Source organism: Cottoperca gobio, chromosome 19, assembly GCF_900634415.1.
Source record: "Cottoperca gobio chromosome 19, fCotGob3.1, whole genome shotgun sequence".
Classification (NCBI taxonomy): domain Eukaryota; kingdom Metazoa; phylum Chordata; class Actinopteri; order Perciformes; family Bovichtidae; genus Cottoperca; species Cottoperca gobio.
Window position 1 is genome coordinate 19,266,993 of NC_041373.1, and position 23,247 is coordinate 19,290,239.

Sequence of the window (23,247 nt, forward strand, 5' to 3'; positions counted from 1 at the left end):
TCATAATTGATGTTAAACATTACACCTGCGTTATACTGTGAAGAAGTCCCATTATATATATATATATATATATATATATATATATATATATATATATATATATATAGTCAATGTTTCATACCGTTTTTAATGTGAATAAAGAACCTTTTCAATGCCAGAGGAGCCAGAGCATTAATATCTTTATACTGTTCCTATGCAAACCATTCCAAACTGTACGATGCTCACTGCCTGATGTTCATGAAGTATTTGTTTTGAAATAAAGAGTGGACCTGTGCTTCTCTTTGTGTCTCACGACTGCTAATTGGTGCACTTAAAGCAGCACTTTTGCATTAGTGCCTCCTTTGGACACATGTGGGAGACTTGCATAATTATTCGGTCTGTCTGTGAGTCAGCAATATAAGGAACGTCTTATTTCTCTTCATATTGAAATGATTAAGTAGATGCTGCAGACTTCATGTGAGGCGAGCGCTTTGTGGGGAATAATGCACACGTTGAATGACGGCATGAGTTTCGTGGAGTTATGTGTAGATTTGATGAGACAAATACAATTGATTTGATTTCAAACTGACACATTCATGCATTTCCTGTTTCAGTGGCGGCTCTGGCAGAGAGGCTGTACGTTAAGTAGAAGAACTTGATAAAATGAGAAAGATACAGGAACTTACTGCAAAACTATCAACAAATGATATGCAGGATACCAACTTGTATATCTCCTCTCATCTTGCAAGTATTTCATTGAGAGTTAGGTGATCTATGGTATAGCAAATATAGAAAATAAAAGCATTTTAAAGATGAAAAAGCCTCAGACTTGGCCTTCTCTGCTCTGACTGAAGTGAAGTCTGAGTGATAAGAAGAGCAGTAGGTCCAGCGAGTGGTCTCTAACACTGTGCTCTTCTCTTCTCCTGCAGCGAGCACGCTGAGCTTAAAACACACTTCTAATAACCGACTGATTCCAGAGACAAATGACTGAAAGGTGGATTAATCCACTTAGTCTGCAGCATCTAACCTCTTAGAATACTTGACTAACCTCATGTCACGACCCTCTACGCTCAAAACCTGCGTGCAAATGTATAGCGTCTGATATAAACATGAATGCAGAAGAGAAACAAAGGAGACGAGACTGCTTTTATAGTTGCGTTAAGTACAAGGTGAGGTCACGTTAGGTTACTTGGATAGAGACAAAGAAGAGACCATCACCAGGTCTGAGGGGAGTAAGACTCGAGTCAAACTGTTAAGTGCTGACTCAGCAGTAATAGTGGACATCCTGGCCTTGTGGAAAGATTCAGGAGATACTGTTTGTCCATTCATTACAATAGATGGATAAAGGAAATGACCGGCTGTAATAATACATGAATATATTATCCATCATATGTCCAAGACGGTGGGAAGAAACCCTCGCTGCATGTAATGATGGTGCGCAGGGTTTCTCGCTTTTTGTACCAAATACTTCCCACTGCAGACAGTACGTATGAATTATTGTTGTGCTGACTTCCCAGACTACATCTGTATCCTGCACTCTGTTTGTTATTAGCAGAAGTCATATTTGCTTGCGGCCGTCCATTTGTTTTTCCACTGCAGTAGCCTTCTCCAACACACCGGCCCTCCCTCACCGTGTCATTATCTATCTGCCAAACATGAGCGGGGTTCTTTCACACGCCACCTCGTCCTCATTACTGCTGCTCACACGGGGAAAGAAATACACTTGCAGCCCTGCTTTCATGTTCCTGAGGGGGAACGATGGAGGAAGAGCTGGAGGATGGCTGTGGGGAACTTCAGGGACTTTTCTTTTTTGCCTCCCCCAACACCTCTTTGTTGAATCCATTTGTTTCTCATCTGTAATGAGCATCTCGTTCATTTTGTGTTATGAACTGTTTGTTCTTCGTCTCTCCATCGTTTCACACTGGTGAAGTGCCTTAAATGCAGCAGGGGGTGATTCCACTGGTTGCTAAAAGAAGTCAGATTGTATAGAAGTCTATGAGAAAATGTTTCTAGCTGTAGAGTTTATGTTCTCTAGTTTCAAGTCTTCTTCAATACAGCATGAAGTTTATTTTGCTTTTATCGATGCACCAGCCCTCCCACCTCAGCCCAAGTGCTCGTCCAGGTCCTCTCACTCCCTCGAGCGATGGACTAACCCTACACTCGAGCATGTTTGCACTGCAGAAGTCATTCTCCACACTGGACTGAATGAGCAAACATTATTGAATCAACAACTTTGAATCAGCTGTTCTCGTGCCTCCAGTTTAACCCGGCAACTGCCTCCTCCTCCTTCCCCTTTACAGAAACTCCATTTAGTTGTATGAAGCAGGACTGGAAAACAAGGGAAACAGCTTTGTTCTCACCTCCATACACACGTGTTGTTCTTTAGTAATAACGATTGTTCATTAAAGATAAATCACTATGACAATAGACTTCATCTCTTAAAGGCAGTCCACTAAACAAAGAGATGGAAACTGCTTATATTCTGAGCCACACACACACACACACACACACACACACACACACACACACACACACACACACACACACACAAAGCGGCTCCTCAGATAAATCCTGCCATTCATGTGGATAACGTTGTACCCTGAGTGCCCCCTTATGGTGTCTTTGGTAACTGCAGCCTCTCAGCGCTCAGGCTTCCTTCTGCCTGGTGACATGAAGCTGCAGCATTTACTGAGCATGTGAATAAATACATTCATTAATGGGACTTTGTATGTAATAGTAGTGGACACACACCTGTAGCCTAATCTTGATTTACAATTATGTGTGTCAGTGTATTATTCTAAGCATGAGAATAATGCTTGTTTAAGAGAAATACTGTCTTGCAACATGTTTGCTCCCTCTGGCAGAACTCACATCCGCTGCTCAAGTTTTGTATTTAGATAAACTGTCCAAGGGTCACTCTCAAAGAGTTTGCCAGCCCGGGTTAGACGCCGGAAGACACATCAATTATTGACTTCGTTAAGATCCATGGAAGTTATTATTTGGCTGCTTGACCTGTCCCATCGCCTTACATTTGTACAATGCACTGTTTTCGGACAGTCTGTTGGTCAATGATTCCCAGTGGGATGTCCTGTCTTAATCCAAAGTAACAGAGCGTGAGATTGGTCCACTTTTCCCAGCGCGCAATGAATACCCGAGTTCCTGCTAACTGGGCTGTGACGTGGGCGGGAGGAGGGATCCGCCGCGGGCTTAAATACACGGCTCCAGTCCAGAGTCAGACAGAAAACACAACACAGCAACTAAGAGCATACCCACCGACCAAAGGCTCCGCTCAACCGACTTTTACGCACACCATCCAGGGAAAGCAGCACCCGGTACAATCATGATTAAGAAAATGTCTCCACCCGAGAGCGAGTTTGACATCCCAGCAAAGAACTGTTACAGGATGGTGATTTTGGGATCCACCAAAGTTGGGAAAACGGCCATCGTGTCCCGTTTTCTGAACGGAAGGTTCGACGAGCAGTACACGCCGACCATCGAGGACTTTCACAGGAAACTGTACAGCATCAAGGGAGACGTTTACCAGCTGGACATACTGGATACATCAGGGAACCACCCTTTCCCCGCCATGAGGAGACTATCCATACTCACAGGTACTTATCCTTATATATCTTTCTGGTTTTGCGTGAAGAAATGTTATAGAGAATTAGAAAGAAAGTGCATTTTAAATCCTGCAAACATGCGCTCACTGTGCACTTTGGGCACATGGCTGCAGCATGCACCAGTGGATGTTATAATATAGGGTTAGAAAACACACATGTTGCATCTCTAACACTTTGCATGTATCAAAGCAAGCAAACTGAATTAACCCGAATCCTCCTTTTCTCCCTCCAGGTGATGTGTTCATCCTCGTCTTCAGTCTGGATAACCGCGCCTCCTTCCAGGAGGTGCAGCGGCTGAAGCAGCAGATCTTCGAGACCAAGTCGTGCCTGAAAAACAAAAGCAAAGAGAACATTGACGTGCCTCTGGTCATCTGCGGGAACAAGGGCGACAGAGAGTTTTACCGCGAGGTGCAGCAGGAGGAGATCGAGCAGCTGGTGGCCGGGGACGACAATTGCGAGTACTTTGAGATTTCCGCCAAGCGCAACGATAATGTGGATAAGATGTTTCAGACTCTGTTTACGTTGGCCAAACTACCTCACGAGATGAGCCCCGACCTTCACCGGAAAGTCTCCGTTCAATACTGCGACATTCTGCGCAGAAAGTCTCAGAAAAACAAGAAGATGAAGGACGTTGGGGAAGCGTATGGGATGGTCACCCCGTGCGCACGGAGACCTAGCGTGCACAGCGACCTCATGTACATTAAGGAGAAGGCAATAGGAGGCGGGCAGGGAAAAGACAAAGAGAGGTGTGTGATCAGTTAATCAACCTGTGAAGAACACACTCAACTCAAATCTTTGAAAGGAGAAGGAGCCTGGTGCGTCTTTTTGAGAGGCGACCTGTGCTACCGGCTGCGCTCTTACCGGCACGGGAGGTGTGGAGACGCCGGGGCCGCCGCGCGCTCTTGCGCAACACAGTCTCCAAGGACATTGACTGGATAGTCCGCTTGAACTGCCCCCCACGCAAAAAGAAAAAAAAAAGACATTTGAGAATACTTGTTCTGTCAGTCAGAGCCAAATGTATTTTGTTGACGTCATGCCTTTTACAGATTCCAGAGGGGAGACAAAAGAGACTCTTGGCTCGGGAAGTGCAATGTTTGGGGAGGAGAAATAATGTTGTTTACATTTTATTATGTATTTTACAATGACTAAGTACACTTGAATGTTTCGTTGCAATCTGAACTATGTTTTTATTGTGAATGTATATTTATTGTTACTGTCATTTTCTTAATATAATAAAAAAAAAACAGACACTAAAACTTATGTTGTATTGTTTCTCATTCCTTCTTTCTTCATTCTATACTGAAGACCTTTCTACACACAGACACTGAGGCACCATGTGCCGAATAAACATCAACTAATAGACGTATCAGCATCCAGAAACGTCTCATTGCTGTAAAACGGATGCAAAATGTGCAGCTATATTGCAGAATATATGAAAAGCTGCACAAACGTCCTCAGATCAGAGCAGTTTAGATCTTAGATCCAAACAGAAATAACGTTCATCCATCACAGTAGTATTTCACATACAAGGAATTTGATTTGGTGTTTCGGTGCATAGCACGAGAAAAGTAAAAGAAAATGACAATACAAATAAAATAAATAGAGCCCAGAGCAGGATCTGGTGTTCGATATGAAACCATAATAATGGTGTCACCAGGGTTAGAAGTCTGTTTGCACCACTCTGACTCCACGTTTGGTTAAAAAATATTATTCTGAAGTGGAACTGAAAACCGCCCTTGAGCACGAAACCTAACTTTAAATTCTGAATACTGAGAATGTTCATAAGCACACACGTTAAAAACATTCTTGGTAAGAACATCATGAATTCATGCATGAAGAAGCATTTATTGTGCTTGTGAAGAATTCTTACTAAGAATGAACAGTATCTCATGCAGAGTGGATGCAAGAACAACACGTTAATTAAAGTTATTAGAGTTATTAATGATGTGTTCCACATACTGTAGGTGAGTCTGCAGTTAAAGGGGCAGTCACAGCAGTGCACATGTATTGTAGGATTTATTGAGAAATCACACAAAATACACATGTTATTGTGTGTGTAATTTATAAAGAAAATGATAATAATAATAAAAAGGCAGCTAGTCTAAGACGACCAAATCTATTTATGTATCAGGCAGCCCTTTTATTTGTTGTATAATATCCTGACATCAGCACAACAACGTGCTGAATCCAGAATCTATTTAGATTTTGGGAATCGTTTTGAATCGAATCGTGAGACACCCAAAGATTCCCACCGCTAATGAACAATCAATAATAACTGAGAAATCATGATCATTCACTGATTTCCTGAGAGGTACCCCCCCCCCCCCCCCACCCATTGTCATTAACCCCGTCACCATCCAATGTGACAAAAGCATCAACACTTGTAGCAGCGTCACAGGAGAGAGGAAGGCCAGAGTCACAGGAGAGGAAGGCCAGAGTCACAGGAGAGGAAGGCCAGAGTCACAGGAGAGGAAGGCCAGAGTCGCAGGAGAGAGGAAGGCCAGAGTCGCAGGAGAGAGGAAGGCCAGAGTCACAAGAGAGAGGAAGGCCAGAGTCACAGGAGAGGAAGGCCAGAGTCACAGGAGAGGAAGGCCAGAGTCACAGGAGAGGAAGGCCAGAGTCGCAGGAGAGAGGAAGGCCAGAGTCGCAGGAGAGAGGAAGGCCAGAGTCACAAGAGAGAGGAAGGCCAGAGTCACAGGAGAGGAAGGCCAGAGTCACAGGAGAGAGGAAGGCCAGAGTCACAGGAGAGGAAGGCCAGAGTCACAGGAGAGAGGAAGGCCAGAGTCACAAGAGAGAGGAAGGCCAGAGTCACAAGAGAGAGGAAGGCCAGAGTCACAGGAGAGGAAGGCCAGAGTCACAGGAGAGAGGAAGGCCAGAGTCACAGGAGAGAGGAAGGCCAGAGTCACAGGAGAGGAAGGCCAGAGTCACAGGAGAGAGGAAGGCCAGAGTCACAAGAGAGAGGAAGGCCAGAGTCACAGGAGAGGAAGGCCAGAGTCACAGGAGAGAGGAAGGCCAGAGTCACAGGAGAGGAAGGCCAGAGTCACAGGAGAGGAAGGCCAGAGTCGCAGGAGAGAGGAAGGCCAGAGTCACAAGAGAGAGGAAGGCCAGAGTCACAGGAGAGGAAGGCCAGAGTCACAGGAGAGGAAGGCCAGAGTCACAGGAGAGGAAGGCCAGAGTCACAGGAGAGGAAGGCCAGAGTCACAGGAGAGTGGAAGGCCAGAGTCACAGGAGAGGAAGGCCAGAGTCACAGGAGAGGAAGGCCAGAGTCACAGGAGAGGAAGGCCAGAGTCACAGGAGAGGAAGGCCAGAGTCACAGGAGAGGAAGGCCAGAGTCACAGGAGAGGAAGGCCAGAGTCACATGAGAGGAAGGCCAGAGTCGCAGGAGAGAGGAAGGCCAGAGTCACAGGAGAGTGGAAGGCCAGAGTCACAGGAGAGGAAGGCCAGAGTCACAGGAGAGGAAGGCCAGAGTCACAGGAGAGGAACAGGAGAGAGGAAGGCCAGAGTCACAGGAGAGTGGAAGGCCAGAGTCACAGGAGAGGAAGGCCAGAGTCACAGGAGAGGAAGGCCAGAGTCACATGAGAGGAAGGCCAGAGTCGCAGGAGAGAGGAAGGCCAGAGTCACAGGAGAGTGGAAGGCCAGAGTCACAGGAGAGAGGAAGGCCAGAGTCACAGGAGAGGAAGGCCAGAGTCACAGGAGAGGAACAGGAGAGAGGAAGGCCAGAGTCACAGGAGAGGAAGGCCAGAGTCACAGGAGAGGAAGGCCAGAGTCACATGAGAGGAAGGCCAGAGTCGCAGGAGAGAGGAAGGCCAGAGTCACAGGAGAGGAAGGCCAGAGTCACAGGAGAGGAACAGGAGAGAGGAAGGCCAGAGTCACAGGAGAGTGGAAGGCCAGAGTCACAGGAGAGGAAGGCCAGAGTCACAGGAGAGGAAGGCCAGAGTCACAGGGAAAATAAGTACAACGTGTACCAAATAATCTAAATAAATAATAAAAGGAGAAGTTGCAGTTCAGGAATTCTGCTTTGCAAAGTCTCGTCAAATATAAAAAAAAAATTCAATCGTAATATATGATGAAGGAAGTCTTTGTTACGTCATGCAAACATTACAGGCAGTGGTGCAGGAAGTATTCATACTGTTACAATACTCTGTTAGGAGTTTAAGTCCTGCAACATCAGGAGAATGTTCTTAAAGTATTTAAAGTAAAAGTACTCCATGCTGGAAGAAATGCAAAGTGACACCTTCACAAAGTTTGTTTTGTTAGAAAGTTAGAAGTCTTAGAAGTTAGATATATAATATCTTTCCACCACACTGTCCATCCATATGTTACTTATACGTTACGTATTCTTTCTTTCACAGACAACATACAGGGAATTAAACTCTAGTTTGAGCAAAAAATATGTTGACCGCATACAAATTCTGAAACTTAAATACGCTGTGCAAAAGCTTATTCCTGTGACAGTAAAAAAAAAAGAAAAGGCTGACAAAATAAAAGGCAGAGGATAGAGATAGAGATGTATGTAGATTTTTGGGGTTATTTAAAGAGAAATTGGCAAGTGGAGGACAAGAAAGAAGCTTTTTCTGTGCCAAAATCCAACTAAACTAATGCTGAACCAGAGTAAAAGTAACTGAAGGAAAAACTTAAATGACTTCTGCTTCAAAGAAAAGTAATGAAGAGCTATTACAAAATGTTCAGAGCTGCTTGCAGTTTAATCAAATGCCAACAATCAGCCTGACGTACGTCATTAAAGACTCACAGGGCGAGAGGATGGAGATGTAATGACTATATTGGGGAATAACGACTAAGTGAAGGTCCGTAGGATGCTGCAACGTGATGTCGTAACTGATATTAAACAGCCAGGTTGGGAACATCAGGAAGTTATCCGGAGAGCTGAGGTGGCCTTATGTGCTCGGTTATTCTGGGACTGCAGATGTAACACATCGGAGTCATTTCTGAGAGCTAGAGCAGCGCTGTGCATCCTGGGAGGTTTTCTATGAGCGCTTCTCCTGCTGTGTTCTCCCTTTCCGGTAGCCGATCTAGTGCACTTCCTGCATTTCTAGGTAAACAAGTCTGGTCTGTTTTCATTGTATTTCATCATTTGACTCAAATTTCTGGTTATGGTTATGATGATTATTATACATCGATAGCCTCTTCCCCGTCCTGTGTCCGAGCGTTAACCTGCTGCTGAGTTAACCCTAACCCTAACCCCCTAGCCCTAACCCTAACCCCCTGACCCTAACCCCCTAACCCTAACCACCTAACCCTAACCCCCTAACCCCCTGACCCTAACCCCATAACCCTAACACCCTAACCCTAACCCCATAACCCTAACACCCTAACCTCCTAATCCTAACCCCCTAACCCTAACCTCCTAATCCTAACCCCCTAACCCTAACACCCTAACCCTAACCCCATAACCCTAACACCCTAACCCTAACCCCATAACCCTAACACCCTAACCCCGGACACTTTGCTTGTTTCCCATTTACAGAGACCGACCGTCGCAGATTCAAACACGTGGTAAACGTTGTGAATTCAAACAAAACTACTTGGTTATGTTTAGGAAAAGATTAGGGTTTGGGTTAAAAAAAAAAGTATTTTCTTTTACATAAATGAAGTTTTGTGGATGTGTTTGTTTGACCCATCCCCCCCCCCCCCTTCCTACTTCCTACGCAGACTTTCTCGCTCTTTTACAATGACTCCACTTAGTATGTATCGAGATAACACGCAAAATAACTTAAATTGACGTGATATTCCTACGACATTTGGTGCTTCCAGGCTGCTCAGACTAAACACATTACACCGACATGTGGAGAGATACAGGATGAAGTAAAGCATTCTGTATTTGAAACATGTTATATATATTTCTTTAGGTACTTTAGGGAAGTAGAAATGTTTCTTGGTTTTCCTTTCGTGGCAAGAAAACATGAATTTCAGATTGTTTAATTCACATTATTTCTTCAGCCTGACAATATTTATTCAAATGTTTTTGCTTGATCACAATTAAGAATAATAAATAATAAAGCACATTCTGCACAACACAGTGCTGGTTGTTGTGGCTCCATGTCTCCCTTTACACAAACTGATTTGCTGATACAGGGATGATGAGTCGCCCGGTGTCTGGCAGCATCAGTGTTCATCCATAATGTGTTTATGTTTGAGCAGAGCACCGCAGGAGACTGAGACATGCTGAGATCAAAGTGAGAGGACCTCTGTGACAGAGTGACATAACAACAGAATGCACTCGCAGTTTATAAGATGCATTACTGGAGCTGCAAGTGACACAGAAAGCTCCAGATTTCTATTAAAAGAAACTCATGATGGCTCTGAAGTGTGTCGTATTCTTCCTTCTTGTTACTGCTTTTTATTCTTCTGGATACTAACTGTGTGCATTGTCATTTAGAATGAGTGAATGTAAACATGTGACATTATTATACTCTTTCGGCGTACTCAAGTCATTCGTAGTAGAAGTGAAGTATCCTAATTATTAAAGATTAAGCTGCAACAATTTTGATAATCTATAAATCATTGAAGTCATTTTAAAAGACAAAATGCCAAAAATAAATAACAATTTGAACATCTCAACTTGATTAGTCACGGTGACTCTGGTGTGTCTCTTTAGTGCTTTAGTGCTTGTGACCGTGTGAGTCTTTATTCATTGTTTTTAAGGGCGGGGGTGTTATGGCTGTGCGTGTCTCTTGTGTTGTCCTCTCCAGTAGCTCTGCCCAGGTGAGCTGCATCACTCAACGAGCTGCACCTGTCCTGGGAGGCCTCACGTGTGGGGACAGCAGGTCCTGCTGCCTCTCAGCCCCGGAGTTTATATCGTCTTGATCATATGTCTTCATGCTAATAAATCACATGGAGTTGATTGTGTTAAAGGTGTGTTCTGTGGTTGATTGGGTCAGTAGTGGAGTTTTATTAGCCCCATAGTGCTGCCTAAGGGTTGGGTGTAACAAATAAGTCTTGTCTAACCTGAATAAAAGCTTTGGAGCCAGAAGGGTCGACCTTTTGTAGAGTTTCTCTTTGACTTGTCTTTGATCGTTGGTGTAAGTCCGATGATGTTGGAGATCTTAAGCAGCTGCAACAGTTTTATATTAATAGAGGACTTCAAAATCTGTCTGCAGGAGAGAGGGAACATAAAGTGGGGGATGTTTTCAATGATGGATCACCCTTTGACATATGTTAATAAGGCTGGGAAGGATGGGGCTCGAGGTTTGGCTCAGGTTGGCAGAAGTTCTGGTACCTTTGAGCTCGATCAGGATCATGTGATGTGATTTTACTGCAAGAAAAAATGGACATATTTCTGCAGGCTGCCCTCTGTTCTGCAAAGCCAGTAGCTTTAGTCAACACAACTAAACTTAGACTAACATGTAATATCTGAAGAGAGGTTGCTCTGTCGTTGTGGACGGCGCTGACTCGTTGCCTGGTAACAGTGTTAAGGTCCCTATGAAGATGCGTCGGGACGCTGCTGCTTCCCAGTCTTTCATTCTGCAGACAGATTTCCAGCCTGTAATTAGTCTGCTGTGGGTTCTGACGTTCCTGTCTTAGGTTTCGGAATGGAAGACATAGACGTGCGCTGCGTAAATATCTCTGTGGAGGTGACGTAGCTGTGGGAGTGCAGGCTAGGTTCACTTTTTTAATGGGGAGTGATTTAGCTGAGGTGATATGCCGAGTTACGTCTGAAGTGACGCAGATTCCTGTTCGGCAGTCTCAAGGAACTTGCTCTGAAGTTTCCTGAGGAGCTCGCAGCTCGATCTTTGTGTAAATCAGACGAGGAGGACGTCGAGTGGCGGGGGAAACGCTCGGATGAACTTCTTGTCCTTGTTTAGCTTTCTACAAGTTTCTCTTTGGGGGAGGGGGAGATGGGGGGATTACATGCTGCCTTCTTCTTGTTATAAAGTGTATTTACTGTCTACTCTGGTCTCGTGTCATTTGAAGGAGAAACCAAAGAGAGGGGGCAGAAGCCTTGACTCTGTCTCTTGTTAGTTCTTTGTTTCACGGGTCCAGTCATCTTGTTTCTGAGCCCAGATCCTGTTCTGAGTGTCTTCCTTCAGACTTCAGTTAGTAAACTTGATTAGTTTTTTGCTCCTTTTTTATGTTTTCAAATAGTTTTTTACCCTCTTTTTGTAAAGAGCCTCTCTGGGGGTCGTAACAGAAGTGAAGTGAGGAATCAAGAACATAATTGGTGGATTAACTGATAATGAAAATAATCGTTTGTTGCTGCAGTGAATACTGACTTCCCAAAACTAGATGCATGATTAAACAGATGTTCTATTTCAGGTAAGTAATTAAATATCCTGTCAGAGCCTGAACATTGTTGTGTACGAAAACATGGCTGAAAAGTGACACGTTTTCATCTTGATTTAATTTTCAAACAGACGAGTTGACCAGCAACTCATAACTCTTGGATTCTACGTTTCCACATCCATCTTTGTCTTTTTATATATTCAGAGTTGGACAGTTTGGTGACTTTGCATCAAACTTCTCACGCTCAACATGTTCGCCACGCTCTCCACACACAGATTAAACCTTGCACCAGTAGTTAGTATTAACTCTGGTTAAAATACAAACCGGAAGTGTGGATGCCGCTCTGTTGCGTCGCGTGTTCGTAAAGGAACCGAATGCATCCGATCATATTGTTTACTGTATGTTCAGCTCAGTATAGGTCCAGTTACAACCTACACCCTGGTGCACGTGGGCCTGTGTTGTTGATGTACGTGTGTGTGCATGGGTGTTGCATCCCCACACACACACACACACACGCTGGCTCTAACTTCGCCACAGGAAGTCATTTATAGTTAATATGTAACGTCAGTGTGTTTGTTCATTTTGTCCATGAATTACACAACGTATGTAAATGTGGAGTTTTAGGTTTTCAGGATTTGTTTATTATTCACTTTTTCTGTATTTATATCTGTACAATGTCTTCAATTTATGGACTTTTTTGTTTATTTGTTTTATTTGTTTTAAATATGTATTTATAATTTTTTGATACACATCTTTAAAAATATAATATATATTCAGCACACATGGTGGACATACAATAGAAAAGCAGAAGTTCATATTTAGACTGAACTCTGGATGAAACTGTTGTCTCCTTTATTTTTGGTCTCACTTGCTCACACAGAGACACACTTACAGCAACACATGTACACACACACACAACCCCCCCCCACACACACACACACACACACACACACACACACACATATGAAAATTGCTCACAAATCTAATGTTAGTGCTCTTGCAGCCGTGCTTGTCTGTCAGGCTCAGGCCCGACTCGAGACGATGTCTGACATCTACATTTAACACTTTGCTGCTTTGTTTTGAGACAGATTGAGAATCAAACTGCTTGTCAGCATGAGGTGTCTGATCCTCACACGGTCTCATGAACAGTCTTCTGTCGGGTGGAGTTTGAAGTTGAAATCACAGATAAATCTGTTTTAAATGTTTGTGTTGTTGTAATTCAAAAATATTTGCAAATATGTGCAAGTCATGATGTGTTGGTTATAATTTAAAAGGCCTACGAAATGATCTGTCGTCTGTGTTGTTGGGCTTGGTATATGATAGAGGTTGCATATCTATTGTGAAATGTGCCATATATATATATTTAATATTGATGTATTCGTAATAAATCACGATCATAACAGCATAAAAATGACTTCTGCTAACAACAATCGATCGCTGCGCCGAGAGCATCCACTTCGGCAATGTTCGGGCGATGACAAGTAGAATACAGCCGCTGCCAGTGTTCGTCTGCGTTACGTTGCGCTACGATCGAGGATAATGTTACCTTTTATTATGATGTATTTACTATATATTGAGAAGTGCTATGAACTATAGTCAAATGTATATACCTGTCTGTGTTCTGTCGGACAGGATCCAGAAATCCAGGATCACCGTCACCATCATCCGCCTGTCCGCTCCCGTCTCCATCTTGAATACTGTGTCTCGCGCTGCTCTGCTTCCACCACGTTAAACTCGCCCGCATGATCTAAATCCACGACACCGGCATCCTCTTCAATAAACTCCTCTTCTTGAAGGTGCAACGAGTCGACTCACTGTCACTCGATTCTGTCGAAATATCCGAGCCAGAGTCCGACATCGCCACGTCTGCCGCTTCTGCCTGTGTATTCAACTGGTGGACTATTTTCTACTTGTGACGTCAGAACACGGCGACGGGTGTTTCCGGTAGCGGCGATGTAAACATCGGTGGTCGACATACTAAATCGTGATTTATTAAATACTGCGATCATTGTGTCATAAATAACATATCATTTTACGACACAAATAGCATTTACTATCATCAGTAGAATCATGTTTATCATTTCGTAGGCCCTTTAACAGACTTTACTTCCAGATCAGATGTATTTTCACATGTTGGGCTACACAAACAAGTCCCTGCTGTTGTTTGTGAGCCGTCTGGAACAAAAGTCTGTCTGCATCTTGTTTGCTCTACATGTGCTGATTCATGCTTCCATGTAACTCATGTGTGCACACAGCAGAGCATTATAATGTTTCATCTTATCTTACAGCATTTCACCAAACAATCTTATATTTATAAAAAACATCTGCTGTTTGTTTTTGTCGTGTTAACAACAGTGAAGTCCGTCTGATCCGCTCAGATCTGTGGAATATAAATCTTTGCTCTTTACTCTGTGCATAAACATTCAAACTGCATTTGAAACGTTCTTCTCTCTTCTTTTGTTTGCACTTTGAAGAATGAAACTGTAACCAGAACACAGCACACAAAGCACACAGGGATGACTCCCGCTGTGAGTTAGTAGCAGGTGATCGGAGTAGCTGACGTGCAGCTCTAGTCGCTACTCAACTTAATTCACGCCAGGCACCGTCCAATGCTGGTGCCTGAGCCTGCAGGTGTCGTCTGCTCATCCCCGCACACGGTGTCCACTTCACGCTGTTGCTGCAGGACTTTCATGCCAGATTGTTCGGGGATCAGCAGCAGCAGAGCAGCAGATATGAGACAAACGGGGCTTGTATGACTCAGAGAGAGAAACAGATGCTTTGTGCATGAGAGGATAATCTGCTTCAGATCAGAGGAGACAAGACGCAGGAGTGAAGATCCAATTACAGATGACACCGGGGGCTTTGATCAAAGGTGCTTGTGAGTTTCAAAGTGTGTGTGTGTGTGGAGGCTGATTCACTGACGCACTACATCTCTCAAACAGAAACAGTACAACAGCCTCGTGAACCCACCGGGTCTTGAGATGGGTTGAGGGACTTTGAAGGAGTAGATTGGTGAAGCTGCCGACTGTCCCGCATGCTGTCAGAGTCCTCTGAATACATGAGTGTGTGAATAGATGATGAATACATGTGATCCTATCAGAGTGATCATCCTCTCATGCACTGGAACATTTTGATTGATGCGGCTCTGCTCATCTTGTAGAACTCGTTTACTGCGTGATATTCAGGCTGTGTCTCAATTCAGTGGCTGCAGGACCTCCGTATACCGCGAAGGCTGAACCGAGCGGTCTACGACATGAGGCGGTCCGGTCTACGGGGGACTTCCTGGTACGTCACCAGTTGTTCACGGCCCTACATTTTGCCGCTCCCGTCGCCTAGCAACTCTCTGAAGTTATCAAGCGCAGTTGACGACTTACTTTAACATTTGTTCCCAGAGATAATACTTTAATTTGTTTATTTATTTATTAAAAAAACAGCTTGTAGAAATCTACACAAATCAGCTCGTTCAAAGTTGCTAACTTTCGCGTAGCTCTGCCTCTCAATAGTGCGTATCCAATCAAAAGACGTGGACGTGCTGACGTTATCATACGCCTGCTAGCTGGACCCGGTGTCGCCAACTCGAAATCTGATTGGTTAACGCCACAGTTTTGTTTCCGTTCACTTTAAGCGACAGGCGCCCGCGCTGTTGCTTCTGAAGGCCTCAGGGCAGATCTCTTGGACCCTGGCAACACATGATGGCTGAGATATGATTGGATAAAAGCTCTAACATAAAGGCCAGACCTCCAAATCTCCATCTGAGGCTGGAAGCAGCGCAACCCAGAGGAAAGCTATGACATTAAGAGAATAGACTATGGGGAATAATTAAATATATATTTGTGGAAAAAATATATAAAAATTAAATGTATATTCTGATGATGTTTAGAGAAGGCCTTGCTGGCCCTGACGGCCCACCACTGTGTGATATTCAACTGTCAGAAAAATGATGTTTTTACAGACAGGATATCCTGCAACACACGTGTTATTGTTTACACCAGGAAAGAAAGGCAGATATTGAATATGAGTTGTTGTTGCTGTTTGTGTGTATGTGCCACGAGTTAATAGACGTTCAGCGACAGGGAAAGTGTGAACGATATCATTGTTCTTGGAGGCAGCTGTCACACTTTACAAGCTCACACCTACACAGCTTCAGAGTGTGATCTTTCTCTTCCTCCCTCCCTCTGTCACATCCTCGTCTTCTTTAAATCTCTCAGCTTTCATGGTCACTCGCCGCCTCTTCAGCATCTGCTCCTCGACTGCTGCCATCGACACTCAGTGACGTCATTAAATATAAAAGCCTTGAATTAGAGGACAGAGGACGAAGTGATATTTTAGGTTCGGGTTCACAGCTCTACATCCTTCATGTCTTCTTCTGCAGGAATATCACAACATGTCTTCACCTGTAAATATGTAGATTTCAGCGTTTTAAGTTGTTTTGAAAACTAAACGCTGCTAGCCTATGCTAAGCTAACTCCTGTTTCGCTCTTTTACCTATTAAGTTTGTGTAGGAAATGAAACGGGAAGTTTGATTCTGCTTTATTATTTGTTTTATCCATCCATCCATCCATCCATCCATCCATCCATCCATCCATCGTCTACCGCTTATCCGGGGTCGGGTCGCGGGGGCAGCAGCTCCAGTAAGGAACCCCAATCTTCCCTTCTCCGGGCCACATCCTCCAGCTTCGACTGGGGGATCCCGAGGCGTTCCCAGTGAGGAGATATAATCTCTCCACTGAGTCCTGGGTCTTCCCCGGGGTCTCCTCCCAGCTGGACGTGCCTGGAACACCTCCCTAGGGAGGCGCCCAGGTGGCTCCTTACTAGATGAACCAGCTCAACTGACTCCTTTCAACGTAATCCTTTTACTGATTATTTGTTTTATCGCAACAGAATTTATGTTCCCTACTGAATATTACTAGCTAATACGCTAACGCTAACAAGTGCACCAAGTGTTCTTGCTAACGAACTGCTTACTTTTCAAAGAAGTTGACATATGAGCCAACATGAGGTCACCCATTGGTTTAGGGTATTGAAGCCTCTGGTTTGGCATTTTGGCCGTCGCAATTGAGTTTTTTTTGGAAACTGAAGGATCATATTTGGACGAGCTGGGAGGCTGGACTCACAAAGTAGCCCCGCTCTAAAGCAGACGCTGCTTTATCGTCTATTTTACTGTAAATTGGAGTAACCCTAATAACTCACAGAATGAACATCATGCCGTGAAACTCGCGACATAAATCTTTCTCGCTTTCTTTATGACTTCTTTTTGCAAACAGTGGAGTCGCCCCCTGCTGGCCATTAGGAAGAATGCAGGTTTAATGAAACCCAGAGGCTACGTCCACTTCTTTTATAACGTCTTTGCTTTTCCCAGAAGCTCTGCCACAGCCAGGCCTTTGATTTGACTCTTTATCAGATCATTTATGTAATAATCTCTGCGCAAATGGAGTTGTGAGGAACACCAGATATTCTTCTTAAAGAAATAAGATAAAGCAGAAGGCAGTAAGTGATGCTGACGTCTGTTATCTGCGATCTTATATCTCGTTGAACGCGACCGATGCGTTGATGCACCATGTAAGGTCAGGACAACACAGAATACAGACACACAAAGAATCAGCTTGTCATCGCACTTCTCCATAAAATCATTATCGAGGATGTTTCACATTTGAATTAAAAGTTTACAAACTCAGAGAAAACGTCTCTGAAGAAGTTGAGAAGCTATTTCAGAAATAAGTCACGCTTTTCTTTAATACGTGCATTATATTATATTATATTTCATTCTCACCTGGCGCCTGACTTTTGTGCTTTTCTACCATAAATAAGAACATTGCTTTCATAAGATGGTGAATATAAATTGACCCTGAATGCAGGAAACAAGATTCTGTCTTCTCTCGATGTGCGTGTTGAAATGGGAATAAAAGCTTTTAGGCGGAGCTCCTGTGGCGTGGAGTCGTTCTCTTTAAGTGTTTTTAGAACAGAGATTAAAGGAGTTACAGGACGGTTGTGCAGGATATGATGACCTGAGTGTTATTTTGGTTTGCTCATGCTGTGATCTGACATTGTTTTGTCGGTAGCTGTTATATGTTATGATGTGCTGCAGCCTGTTTTGGCCAGATTTGATGCTTTACTGGTTAAATCGAACTTAAAAAAAATGTATACATGTACATTATTTGTAGTGCAAAACATGGTATGATCAGGACCAAATGTGCCAACGAGGACGTCTCTCCGTGTTCATCACAGTGGGATCAAACCTTTCTCTTTCCTGGAGCACAGAACAAACACAGATCTGCAGAGAGGCCTCATCGCTCTGTGTGGAGCAGAGGATCCTGCGTCAGACTGGAGCAGCTCTCACATGTGGTGACCTTTTGAATCAGACGGGCCTCTGAGAAAACTGCTGTTCAGGGAAAACAATGACAGGGTTTGTATTTAGGTTGAGTTTCGGTTGTTTTGATAAACTGCTGTGATGTTTCCACATCTTTCCGTCTGTACATTATCCAGAATAAGCAGTATATTTCTAGTGATGTGGTTGAAGCGTCTCCCCTGCTGCTGTAAATCAGTCGTATGATGTATGATGTGTGTTTGAGGAGCGTGTTTGTCCTCAGATAGTCTCTAAGCTGCTCGTTCTCTAACGGCTTGTGATTCACACAAACGTCACGACACCAGCGTCCATTGTTTCACGGTTGTGCAAGTTAGTTCCAAGTCATCGTTTTGATCCACCACATAACTTCCATGGAGCGCTTCAGTGAGAAACGCACGGTATGTTAATCCAGTTGAAGCTGGAGTAATTCTCTTCTCACTGAACTCCTCGTTTAGTGATTGGAGTGGAAAACGAAGGACAACCAACGTCCTCGAGGGGGTTTACTGAGTGAACTGTGTGATCAGCTGTGTGCTGAATCCTTCTGGTCTGATCTGGTTTGATGGTCACTAAGTTCCTCGTGTCCTCCAGAATGCACGAACCAGCGTGCATTTTCTGGGTTTATGTTGTCAATTGTTGAATTGTATATATAAGCTGCTGTTGAGCCGTGGAAACCTTATTTACACGTTGTTCTTTCAGTTGTGACTCTGTTTCGCCACCCGTCTGAGAACACACATCTCGATCTCGCTCTTTGTAACATGAAGTTGCTCTTACTGCTTACACACATTCTCGCTTCATACGTCCGTCACACTCTTTGTTCACGACAGAAAGCTGAAGAGGTTACTTAAGTTCACGTTAACATTCAGCTTTACTTTGATTGACAGACCTGCATGTGATGATTCCTCCATGTTGTTATCAAAGCAGACTGACGTCAGACAAGAACACTTCCTTACAGCTGGAGGTAAACTTTAAACTACATACATGTCACCAGGACGTTTGTGTACAGCATTGCACAAAGTGAAGCCTTTAATTATCATTTCATACATTATATAAAGTACCTGATGAGTTTATTTCATGCTGACCTGCTGGTGTTGCAGCTGATATCTGTATCTGAGTCAGGATTACAATCCGACATGATGTCATCTGTGTGCTGTGGACACAGAAACAACCTGCTCTCAGTATCGCAGCAGTGTGCTGCTCTTGAATTACAAATATAATACATTTTACTTCAATGGTGCTCGATTATAAAATATGTTTATAGTTAAACACGATATATTTTAAACATTACATTTCACTAGAAAATGGAAATAGTGCTTTTCGGTTCAAAACAGAAAATATATTAAAGTTGAGATCAGAAGAATTAAAGTCAATTAAATATTAAAAACAACCTAAAACGCAACAGATCTGTATTGTGAATATTACATGTATAGATAAGATGCCTTCAGTCAAATATTAGATAAAGAAGAGGGATTTTAATTATGCAACAATGCACCTTCACTGTGGAAGCTCATCATAATATGTCATGTTCTGTGTTACAACAATAAGACCTCTGCAGGACCAACAGGAGAGTCCAAGTTAGACACCAGAGAAACGCTTAGTCAACGTCCTTTAGACTCATTGTGTGAATGAATGAACAGCTGACTGACAGCTTCTTCAGTCACGCCTGTCGTGCTGCTCGTGCAGAGCGATCACACACACATACACACACACACACACACACATACACACACACACACACACACACACACACACACACGGTTACAACATGTTGACGGTTCAAACAAACGGAGTCATCGACGTGTTGCAGTTCTGCAGGAACCGGTTCTGATCAGGGAGGCACTGCAGGTGACTGGGACAAAACATTTAACTAACACACATCACCATGAAACTTTAAATTAAGAAAAAAGTTTGCATTACAAGTTATGTTATGTGTAAATATGCAAATTCTCTAATTAAATATGTGCTGATCTGCTCCATGTCCAGATATAAAGTGAAGTCTGGATGAAGCAGGTTCAGAGTGTTTCATGTTGTTCACATGTCAAAGGTTTGTACAGATTCTGGATCTGTCTTTGTATCACTCCATAAATCACTAAATCCTGTCAACACACAGAACTCTGTGCATCTCCTGCATGTAGTGAGTGTAGCGTGTATAACATGAGCTGTGAGTGACATGTGAACAAAGCCCTCTGCACAAAGCTGCAGAATATAGAGAGGAATGAAAGTGGAAAGTTTGGTGTATGTAAGTGCTGCTGAAGTGGAGACTTCTGCTGAAGAGTGTGAGAAAAAGCTCCTTTAGAGAAAAGCTCCTTTAAAGATATGTATTGTAACATTCATACATGTTGTACACACTACAGGTGAACAGAGTCATACATGTTGTACACACTACAGGTGAACAGAGTCAAACATGTTGTACACACTACAGGTGAACAGGGTCATACATGTTGTACACACTACAGGTGAACAGAGTCATACATGTTGTACACACTACAGGTGAACAGAGTCATACATGTTGTACACACTACAGGTGAACAGGGTCATACATGTTGTACACACTACAGGTGAACAGAGTCATACATGTTGTACACACTACAGGTGAACAGAGTCATACATGTTGTACACACTACAGGTGAACAGAGTCATACATGTTGTACACACTACAGGTGAACAGGGTCATACATGTTGTACACACTACAGGTGAACAGAGTCATACATGTTGTACACACTACAGGTGAACAGAGTCATACATGTTGTACACACTACAGGTGAACAGAGTCATACATGTTGTACACACTACAGGTGAACAGGGTCATACATGTTGTACACACTACAGGTGAACAGAGTCATACATGTTGTACACACTACAGGTGAACAGAGTCATACATGTTGTACACACTACAGGTGAACAGGTCATACATGTTGTACACATACAGGTGAACAGAGTCATACATGTTGTACACACTACAGGTGAACAGAGTCATACATGTTGTACACACTACAGGTGAACAGGAGTCATACATGTTGTACACACTACAGGTGAACAGAGTCATACATGTTGTACACACTACAGGTGAACAGAGTCATACATGTTGTACACACTACAGGTGAACAGAGTCATACATGTTGTACACACTACAGGTGAACAGAGTCATACATGTTGTACACACTACAGGTGAACAGAGTCATACATGTTGTACACACTACAGGTGAACAGAGTCATACATGTTGTACACACTACAGGTGACAGAGTCATACATGTTGTACACACTACAGGTGAACAGAGTCATACATGTTGTACACACTACAGGTGAACAGAGTCATACATGTTGTACACACTACAGGTGAACAGGGTCATACATGTTGTACACACTACAGGTGAACAGAGTCATACATGTTGTACACACTACAGGTGAACAGGGTCATACATGTTGTACACACTACAGGTGAACAGGGTCATACATGTTGTACACACTACAGGTGAACAGAGTCATACATGTTGTACACACTACAGGTGAAGAGTCATACATGTTGTACACACTACAGGTGAACAGGGTCATACATGTTGTACACACTACAGGTGAACAGAGTCATACATGTTGTACACACTACAGGTGAACAGAGTCATACATGTTGTACACACTACAGGTGAACAGAGTCATACATGTTGTACACACTACAGGTGAACAGAGTCATACATGTTGTACACACTACAGGTGAACAGAGTCATACATGTTGTACACACTACAGGTGAACAGGGTCAAACATGTTGTACACACTACAGGTGAACAGAGTCATACATGTTGTACACACTACAGGTGAACAGAGTCATACATGTTGTACACACTACAGGTGAACAGAGTCATACATGTTGTACACACTACAGGTGAACAGGGTCATACATGTTGTACACACTACAGGTGAACAGAGTCATACATGTTGTACACACTACAGGTGAACAGGGTCAAACATGTAACTAACAGATATCAGCATGAAGCTGTTTATATTACAAGATCTCTGACGTGTGATGTTTGAATATGTAAATGCAGGACGCAGATCTCATCTTTAATATTAGCTTTAAAAACGTGAAACATCTACAAACCTTCTGTTCTTACACGTGTAGTGCTCGTAAATATGATGTCAGTGTGAACATAATGTATCGTTGTATCCTTCTGTGATTGTCACATTTCTCCTGCTTTGCTCACGACATACAGACAACAGTTGATGTTTTGTTTGCGTCCCTTTTATCTGACTTTTTCACATCTCCTCAAAGGATGTTCCTTCCACTGCCTCTGCACACACTCACACACACGTGGAAGGGATACTATATGCTATATACTATGCAGTGTATCCCTGTCACCTACTCACCGCTCTAGTGCAAGCAGCCAGTCTGTTTATCAGTGTGTGGAAGTTTATGTGCGTCACACTATCGGCTCTTTCATGACATCATTGCTGCGCAGAGAAAAGGCAGAATGTGCTGTATGATGGACACTTCACAGGCACTTTATAAAGTCTGTGGAACACACACACACACACACACAAAACTTGCAATGTGCTTTAAAAAAGAGACCTGAAGTCTGTGAGCTGATCTGCAAAGACGAAGCGTCAGCAGAGAGCAAACAACAATGTGCTGAGGGATGCAAAGTGATAATAGTGTAATGTGATGGAACTGAGGCTGCAGCCGGAACATGGACAGGAATGTGCTGTGTCAGGCTGATCTCCAGTACCTATTTAAAGACTTCATCCCCTCTGGACTTCTTTCCATGTTCTCTTTTTCCACCAACACAGAATCACACGGTTTGGAGATACAGATAAACACAACCGCCTCTTTCATTTATCACCTCTGACGTCACGAGCAAACGTCGAGGTGGCTGAGCCGGAATGGCGAAGGCTTGCAGCACCAACAGTTTTAAGGGGGAACCGGAGGATGGGCTTAACCCCCGTACGATCGCAGAGCTGCTGCACTTAGCGAGCCAGAGGGACTTACCGGTCCAGCTACCTGATGCTCAACATGTGATCCACTTTACGCAATGATTAAATTCACGCAAACTTTAGCATAAAACCTCTTTAGAC

General features: G+C 43.5%; 2 protein-coding genes across 4 annotated transcripts in view; both read left to right on the forward strand.

Moving 5' to 3' along the window:
- Positions 1–280, forward strand: part of pemt (phosphatidylethanolamine N-methyltransferase) — a 38,741-nt gene extending 38,461 nt beyond the window's left edge. For all 3 annotated transcript variants that reach the window (XR_003834159.1, XM_029456764.1, XM_029456765.1), the window contains one exon: positions 1–280. This exon is cut by the window's left edge and continues 1,141 nt beyond it. The gene's annotated coding sequence lies outside the window, so the exon portion shown is untranslated.
- Positions 281–3,209: 2,929 nt separating this feature from the next.
- On the forward strand, positions 3,210–4,859 carry LOC115024629 (dexamethasone-induced Ras-related protein 1-like). Its single transcript, XM_029456391.1, has 2 exons — positions 3,210–3,590; positions 3,832–4,859. The coding sequence occupies exons 1-2, from the start codon at positions 3,320–3,322 to the stop codon at positions 4,359–4,361; spliced, it is 801 nt and encodes a 266-aa protein (XP_029312251.1). The 5' UTR covers positions 3,210–3,319; the 3' UTR covers positions 4,362–4,859.
- The last annotated feature ends 18,388 nt before the right edge of the window (positions 4,860–23,247 follow it).